At 40.3% G+C, this 9,129-nt stretch overlaps 1 protein-coding gene across 1 annotated transcript in view; it reads left to right on the plus strand.

Moving 5' to 3' along the window:
- The window catches only part of LOC146669036 (receptor-type tyrosine-protein phosphatase gamma-like), a 368,084-nt gene extending 359,870 nt beyond the window's left edge, over positions 1 to 8,214 (plus strand). Inside the window, exons 10-12 of the mRNA XM_085405467.1 lie at positions 3,789 to 3,897; positions 4,404 to 4,453; positions 7,271 to 8,214. Coding sequence (XP_085261593.1) covers positions 3,789 to 3,897; positions 4,404 to 4,453; positions 7,271 to 8,071 — 960 coding nt within the window. The 3' untranslated portion in view covers positions 8,072 to 8,214. The remainder of the gene's footprint in view (positions 1 to 3,788; positions 3,898 to 4,403; positions 4,454 to 7,270) is intronic.
- The last annotated feature ends 915 nt before the right edge of the window (positions 8,215 to 9,129 follow it).

Genomic DNA, 9,129 nt, shown 5'->3' on the forward strand with positions numbered 1-9,129 from the left:
CATTGGGTCATCTCCTGGTAGGGACCCGGCGATCACTCATGCGAAACCCGCTGAGCTCTGCCATAGCTGAGGTGGACCCCGCTGCCGAGGCGCCTGTGGAAAACCGGCATTTTCCAAGCAGTAACGGGTCTGATGAAACTGGCATTGTGAAAAGTGTTGATGGTGTGGAACCGGATCTGACTAATGACCAGTCTGCAGTTTTTTCTTACACCAGTCAGACAGCTGACACGACTCTTGAGTCTGTGTGTGATGATCTTTGTGAGGATGACGACATGCTTGATGAGGATTTGCTGAAGTTGTCTCAAAAGAGAAAGAGCTCGGAACCTGCCCACTGTAGTACAAAAATGTCGAAAGCTAAGAGAGGAAACAGAGCAGGAGAGAGCAGCATGGAGTCTGAAAGTGATTTGTCCCTAAGCCAGGAACACCAGAATCTGTACTCTCCTGCTGAGATCAGGAAATTCTTGCAGAAAACCAAAGGCCTCAGGATGGTGAAAGTGGAGGATTATTTTCCGGACCTTAAGCTTTTTGTTGAGTCGTCTCGGGTCCTGACAAAAATCAGGGAATTTTATTGATGATGTGTTGACAGACCAAGAGATCTATCGTTTAAAGAAACTGATTTTGAAAGTGAGATCTCAAGCACTTACTGCTGATGATGACGATGATGTTTAGGAACACACTCTATATGTCACTGTCTTTTTTCCTCTGTCTCGCTTCTCTCATGTCTGAATTCAAGATAGGCACATTAAATTTGAATGGTGTTAGAGATGAGGTAAAAAGAGCTGCTTTTTTTTGAGCTTATGAACCTAAAGAAATTGGATCTTATGTTGGTTCAAGAAACTCACAGTACTGGTGACGATGAGAGTGACTGGAGGAAGGGCTGTGGGGGAGATGTTTTTGTAGTCATAAGTCCAGTTGTAGTGGAGGTGTGGGGATTGTGTTCTCTAAGAATTTTTTACCTGTTTCTTGCGAAGCAGAGGAAATAATCAAGGGGTGTTTGCTGAAAGTTAAAGTCAAATATGAACATGTGACTTTTGTTTTTCTCAATGTATATGCACCAACTAAAGGAGTGGACAGAATGGGTTTTTTAGATGTCCTGTGTGATACTGTTAAGGTTTCTAGCGATGATGAGTATTTGTTTTTGTGTGGGGATTTCAATTGTACTGCTAACCCACCTTTGGATAGGAACCACATCGAACCTCATCCTGCATCCTCTCGCAGGCTTAGGCAGCTGGCTGCAGCTGTGGACCTGTCAGATGTGTGGAGGTTTTTCAATGGACATCTGTGGCAGTACACATGGAGTCATTCTAAGGACAATCATTTATCTTTGGCAAGACTGGATCGCATATACTCATTTAAACATCATTTGAGTATTTTAAGGACTGTCAGATAACCCCTGTTGGTTTCTCTGATCATTGTCTGGTTCATTGTTCTGTTTTCATTAAAAATGTTCATGTAAGGAGTGCCTACTGGCATTTCAATATGGCCCTGTTACATGACAACACTTTTAGGACAGCTTTTGAATTTTTTTGGCTCACTCACTGGAAATCTAAATCTGACTTTGCATGTATCCAGCAGTGGTGGGATTTTGGGAAGTGTCAGATCAAACAATTGTGTCAACAGTTCACTCGTGATGTGACTAGAGACATAACCAGATCTATGAGAAACCTAGAGACTCAGGTGGTAGAACTGCAGAGTTTAGCGGTGTCTACAGGAAACCGGGGGCTTTTAGATTCCCTCAAATCCAAAAAGGCTTTTTTAGCTGACCTGTTGGGCACGACAGCCAAAGGGGTTTTGGTCAGGTCACGTTTCCTCAGTGTCACGGAGATGGATGCCCCATCTCACTTTTTCTTTGGACTGGAAAAGAAGAATGGGCAAAGAAAAATTATTCACTCTCTGTCTCACGATGGCTCAATAATCTCGGATCCTTCTGAGATCAGACAGTTTGCTGTCAGCTTTTATAAGGACCTTTTTAAGAGTGATTTCTCAGAAAATCCTAGTTTGTGCAATAGATTCTTCAAGGGACTCCCTCAGGTGGCGGCTGAAACCAATCGAAAACTGGAGGTTCAGCCAACTTTGCGTGAACTTCATGCTGCTCTGATGAGTTTTCAGAATGGTAGAGCTCCTGGCATGGATGGCCTTCCTGTTGAGTTCTACAAAGACTTTTGGTCTGTGATGGCTGAGGATTTGCTGGAGGTTGTCACAGATAGTCTGCAGAAAGGCTTGCCGCCTCTGAGCTGTAGACGGGCGGTCATCATTCTGCTGCCAAAGAAGGGAGATCTGCGCAGTTTGAAGAACTGGAGATAGGTATCGTTGCTCTGTACAGACTATAAGATTTTCTCCAAAGTCCTGGCCACCAGGCTTCGTGACGTGATGGCTTCTGTTGTTCATGGGGACCAAACGTATTGCGTCCCCGGCAGGCTGATAAGTGATAATGTCACTTTGATTAGGGATGTTTTGGACCTCTCTAGCTCTTTGGGTCTCATTTCTCTAGACCAACAAAAAGCTTTTGACCGGGTTGAACACCAATATTTGTGGCTGCTTTTGGCTTCAGCCTAGGTTTTGTAGCCATGGTTCAGGTTCTGTACCGTGACATTAACTCAGTTTATTGAAAATATAATTAATACATTTTCTTTTTATTAAATCAAGTATTTTAGAAGTCAGGCATTAAAAGAAAGTGCCCCTGATCAGAATTAAACATAATCACATATGAATTAAGGTTCTGTGTTCACCAGTGCTATAATTATTACCATGCCAAATCATGCATAATGATGGACTGACGACATACTTATATTTCCCACATTCCTGCAGACACTAAAAGGTCAAAGCTGGATAATGTCAACACACACAAAATTCAGACATTAGACCAGTCATTTTCACTACTCAAACTACATTTGTAATTTAACATATTAATCACACTTATACTTGGATTATTATAGGGTTAAGAATTTGGTTAAGAATAAAGATGATTTACTAGTTAAGCCTATTCTCTGAACTCGTCACTTCTACTTCAGGCTTTGGTAGTCAATAAGGTTGCTGCTATCAGGTCTCATATCACTCCTCCAGCTTTTTCTTATCCCCCAGATTTCTGCTGTTTTCATTCACTTTGTCAAGGTCCTGGAGAAGAATTGTCTTCCTTCCGCTCCAGGCTTTTCTGGGAAAAATGGCATCTCTGAAACATTTCGGTTAGATGCCAGAGTGCTACATAGCACTGAAACTGTGCTTTTAATGTTTTTGTTTTTTTGGGGTTTTTTTTAAAAGGTTTTTTAATAAACAGAAATAACAGAATGTATGGATAACAAGAAGTATGCACTTGGAGTCTTTCTAGATCTATAAAAAAGCATTTGATACTGTTGACCACGAAATTCTAAAAATCAAACTTGAAAAATATGTTTGAACTGGCAAAAGTTTTTCTGTCCACCCCCTTACATTTATGAAATGCATTCAGGCTACATTCCAACAAACAGCCATCAGTCATAATTATATTATATACCATTATTATTATATACCATTCATATTTTAAAATAGTAATTTTAGAAAAAGCAGTCAAATATTTAAAAAAACAAACTTTTCCACATGAAAAGTGACCACTTTAAGTCACATTGATGGAATTAACTGCATATCATAGAAAAAGGCATTTCAGGTTTACAAATGTTTAGTTTTATTCCCACTCTGCTAACATATGCTACCTACTGTCATTTACTTGGAGGAAGACATAAAGATTTCTCATTGACATAACTCAGCATGCCAAACTTACCGATTTTCTTGCTGCAACTTGTGTTGTTGTCCAGGAGGCCATCATTTCTCCTGTCTCCCCCGATGTGCTCTACCTCTTTCGAGTCCAGGCTGTCTGCACTAATGACATGCGCAGTGACTTCAGTCAGAGTATGCTTTTTAGAGGTAGTACGTGCTCACACACACACACACACACACACACACACACACACACACACACACACACACACACACACACACACACACACTCTAAGTGTGTGTGTTACGAATTCACACATTCTCTTCTCCAATGTCTTCCTTACTATCAGTATTTCCATCAGCCCTGCATATTATTGGTGTATAAGCCATAATAACCTTAATATTTCAAAATGTATTATTACTTATTCCTTTGATCATAATATTTTAGTCATTCATATTAAGGTTATTAATGTAAGCTAGTGATGTATCAGTAGCTGCAGACTAAAGGACAGACAACTGAAAGTGTAATAATTCAATTTAATTACATCCAGTTAATTAGCTTCCTTAATATGTATTCAGTGACTTACATTTACATTGTTTCATGAAGTGGTTAATGAGCTTATAGTGGACTCAAACTAGTTTGCAAACATCTGTTTAAGTGTTCCTCAGTCCTGCATTTCACTGTAGATACTATTTTCTTTCTCTTGTTTTAGCGAACACTACCAGGATCTTTGAAGGGACGAGGATTGTAAAAACTGGAATGGTAAGGATAATGGATGTGAATCAACACTACAGGGAGTGCAGAATTATTAGGCAAATGAGTATTTTGTCCACATCATCCTCTTCCTGCATGTTGTCTTACTCCAAGCTGTATAAGCTCTAAAGCCTACTACCAATTAAGCCTATTAGGTGATGTGCATCTCTGTAATGAGAAGGGGTGTGGTCTAATGACATCAACACCCTATATCAGGTGTGCATAATTATTAGGCAACGTCCTTTCCTTTGGCAAAATGGGTCAAAAGAAGGACTTGACAGGCTCAGAAAAGTCAAAAATAGTGAGATATCTTGCAGAGGGATGCAGCAGTCTCAAAATTGCAAAGCTTCTGAAGCGTGATCATCGAACAATCAAGCGTTTCATTCAAAATAGTCAACAGAGTCGCAAGAAGCGTGTGGAAAAACCAAGGCGCAAAATAACTGCCCATGAACTGAGAAAAGTCAAGCGTGCAGCTGCCAAGATGCCACTTGCCACCAGTTTGGCCATATTTCAGAGCTGCAACATCACTGGAGTGCCCAAAAGCACAAGGTGTGCAATACTCAGAGACATGGCCAAGGTAAGAAAGGCTGAAAGACGACCACCACTGAACAAGACACACAAGCTGAAACGTCAAGACTGGGCCAAGAAATATCTCAAGACTGGTTTTTCTAAGGTTTTATGGACTGATGAAATGAGAGTGAGTCTTGATGGGCCAGATGGATGGGCCCGTGGCTGGATTGGTAAAGGGCAGAGAGCTCCAGTCCCACTCAGACGCCAGCAAGGTGGAGGTGGAGTACTGGTTTGGGCTGGTATCATCAAAGATGAGCTTGTGGGGCCTTTTCGGGTTGAGGATGGAGTCAAGCTCAACTCCCAGTCCTACTGCCAGTTTCTGGAAGACACCTTCTTCAAGCAGTGGTACAGGAAGAAGTCTGCATCCTTCAAGAAAAACATGATTTTCATGCAGGACAATGCTCCATCACACGCGTCCAAGTACTCCACAGCGTGGCTGGCAAGAAAGGGTATAAAAGAAGAAAAACTAATGACATGGCCTCCTTGTTCACCTGATCTGGACCCCATTGAGAACCTGTGGTCCATCATCAAATGTGAGATTTACAAGGAGGGAAAACAGTACACCTCTCTGAACAGTGTCTGGGAGGCTGTGGTTGCTGCTGCACGCAATGTTGATGGTGAACAGATCAAAACACTGACAGAATCCATGGATGGCAGGCTTTTGAGTGTCCTTGCAAAGAAAGGTGGCTATATTGGTCGCTGATTTGTTTTTGTTTTGTTTTTGAATGTCAGAAATGTATATTTGTGAATGTGGAGATGTTATATTGGTGTCACTGGTAAAAATAAATAATTGAAATGGGTATATATTTGTTTTTTGTTAAGTTGCCTAATAATTATGCACAGTAATAGTCACCTGCACACACAGATATCCCCCTAAAATAGCTAAAACTAAAAACAAACTAAAAACTACTTCCAAAAACATTCAGCTTTGATATTAATGAGTTTTTTGGGTTCATTGAGAACATGGTTGTTGTTCAATAATAACATTATTCCTCAAAAATACAACTTTACTAATAATTCTGCACTCCCTGTATTGACTTTTGATTCTGTGTGAGCCTCTCTCATATGAACATCAGTGTCTCAATAAGCATTAGAGTCAGGAAAAATCAAGTTCATATGCATATGGATGAAGAGATTTTATTTTAGTTTATTTATGCAACCAAATTTTCAGAAACGACCAAACTCTAACTGCATTCTCTCTTTCTTGCTTCATTCCATACAATCATTTAAAAGGGTATGAATTCACCTAGAATTCATTGATGTCTGTAACTAGTCACTGGTAAATTATTGACCATAGTTCAGATAAATTTCACATTTCACACGAATCAAAGAATTCTTGATGAAAGCGATTAAGAGGTTAACAGTGTTAATGTTCTGTTTTTCATGTGACTGATCTCACGTCATATGACACCTTAAGGCCGGGGTGCCCAATCCCAGTCCTCGAGAGCTACCGTCCTGCAGCTTTTAGATGCATCCCTACTCCAACACAGCTGAATCAAATGGTTTGATTACCTCTTCAACATGCCATCGTGTTTGGCAAAGGCCTGATAACAAGCCATTCATTTGATTCAGCTGTGTTGGAGTAGGGATGCATCTAAAAGCTGCAGGACGGTAGCTCTCGAGGACTGGGATTGGGCAGCCCTGCCTTAAGGCCTCAAAGTTCTAATGTCAGTTTTTTTTTCTTCAAAGGTTTTTAAATCTTTGCCCATTTCTAATGACCCTTAAAAATTGAAACATATTTTGACGTTTTCTAGTTTTAAAGCTCAGTCTGACCCTTTAATCTTGTTCTGATTTTGCATATATAATCAAATAATTTAACTTATAATCAGGTAAATGTATGTCAGACAGGTATGTAATATCTGTAATGTGTGTTACCCGAAAAGGATTCATGATATTATTATTGACATACTAAAACCCTGCCATCATGTTTTACAAGCAGATCGTAAACTTCATTTTTTTCCACACAGAGATGTCCTGTCATAATCTTTGTTGCACATGATGCTCATGCTGTGCACTCTCATTATTATGATACAACGTAATACTCTGATGTATATGGTTGTATTTGAGAATTTGCAGTTTCTACTCTGTATAAGATAAAAAGATTTGGTAAAACAAATAAATGGAACAAACAAGGTGAGTGAAATCTCACAGTTTACATTAGTTGTAATTTTCTTCATTATAATGTCAAAGCTCAGTGAGTTCATGGGATGACTGACGATGCGTCTTTGTATTAACTACATTTTTTTCCTTTCTCAGCCAACACTGTCTCCAGCCTCCTCGGCTGATATGGCTCCCATTTCCTCTGGCTCATCAACTTGGACTTCATCTGGTATCCCCTTCTCATTTGTCTCTATGGCAACAGGCATTGGTCCATCCTCCAGTGGTAGTCAAGCAACTGTGGCATCTGTGGTGACCAGCACTTTACTGGCTGGCCTGGGCTTCAGTGGTGGTGTCATTTCCTCTTTTCCCAGCTACATTTGGCCAAGCAGAGCACCCAACCACAATCCCACCTCTCACCACCAGGCTACCAAAGCCAGTGAGCAGATGAAAGACACGCCTGCTGTTGTCAGTGCAGCAGTTAAGGATAATAATGAAGCTGGGAGTGAGGACAGAGAAAACTGCAAAGGTCAAGGAGAGGACAGAGAGAGGGAAGGCGAGGCTACGGATGATGAGAAGGAAGAAGAAGAGAAAAAAGACAAGGAGAGGAAAGGATCGGGAGGTTTAAGCAGGGCAAAGAGGAAGGATAGCAACATAGCAGCAAAGCATTTATTTGGTAAGATGCCTTACTGTGGTGCACGGGAGAAGGAACAGACTGAAAAAGAGCCTACTAAACCACCGCCTGTTCGAAAAGACCAACTAAAAGCAAATACTTACAATCCACTTCACTCTTACCCAAGTCTTACCGCAGAATCAGCCAATCAAACAGCAGCAGTCCCCATCCAGGAGGACCTGTCAGTGACACTTAGGCACCGCATAATGAGGGATGAAAAGCACAGGCCTTTCTCCTACCACACCGGTAAGTCAACAAGGTGGTCATGTACAAACCAGTGGTTATAAGAATATTAGCTGTTTCGCCTATTTGCGGAAGAGCAGATTCTGTTTGTTCTATTAATATCTCCCTTTACATTAGTCATGAGATTACTTGTTATGAAACATGTTACAACTTGTGTTGCCTGCTGCTATTTAACACATTGTGGGCTTCTGTGTACTGTTTGTGGGGATGGCTCTAAGGTCCAGCTCCTTCATAGACTAGCTGGTTATAACAACAATTTTGAGTATTTATTTGAAAATGAGTATTAGTGTGTTGACCATTTTTGCTTTATTTTGGAGGGGGAATTTATCATTTAGACTTGTGGAGAAGAAGGATAGTGGATATATTGGACAATGAATGTCAAAGATGGAGGTCCCAGGCTAGCTAGGTTTACAAAAGTTTACAAGTGACTACGCCTTAACTAGACTCGATCTCTATCCCTCTCTCTCTCTCTCTATATATATATATATATGAGTGTGTGTGGCCTCTGTGTTAGCCGTATGTTAATGAGCTCCTGCTGTGAGGGCTGAAGTTGAGCATTTTGACCATCTACATTTTGATGTTTTGAAATGTGTCACAAACAAAGGAAGGATCTCAGGGATACTACATTTTCATGGATTAGCGACTTGTTAATCAAATTGCAAAGCATGACCTGCTTCATATGTCTTTTTGAAGGCTAAAGCAGTAATCATCTGAGCATAGGTATAATCTCATGATATTTTATTTTTAACTAAAACCCAGGACAGTAGTACGGCCAAATGACAACATGGGGAGATTTCTTTGGTAAAGGTGCTAACATTTCCAATTTTCTTAGATAAAAACTGTTCTATATATTGTAGATATGGTCCTGGAAAGTGAGGTCAGCATCACTGATAATGCTGAAGTAACAATTTGTAACACTCTCCAGAAACAATTTATAAGAAATTTCTGACCTTTAGCTTTAGCCCTAATAGTTGTGTTTCGTCCTGGTTTAACTGTAGTAAGTTATTAAAAATCCAGTTATCTGGGACAACTGGCTGAAGGGAAGAAGCGAAACAGACTTTGACTTTTTAGAAGAACATTTAAATGACAAACATTTAACATT

This window comes from Rhamphochromis longiceps, linkage group LG5 (genome assembly GCF_057381845.1).
Source record: "Rhamphochromis longiceps isolate RC_006_pf linkage group LG5, R_longiceps_female_GT1.1, whole genome shotgun sequence".
Lineage (NCBI taxonomy): Eukaryota > Metazoa > Chordata > Actinopteri > Cichliformes > Cichlidae > Rhamphochromis > Rhamphochromis longiceps.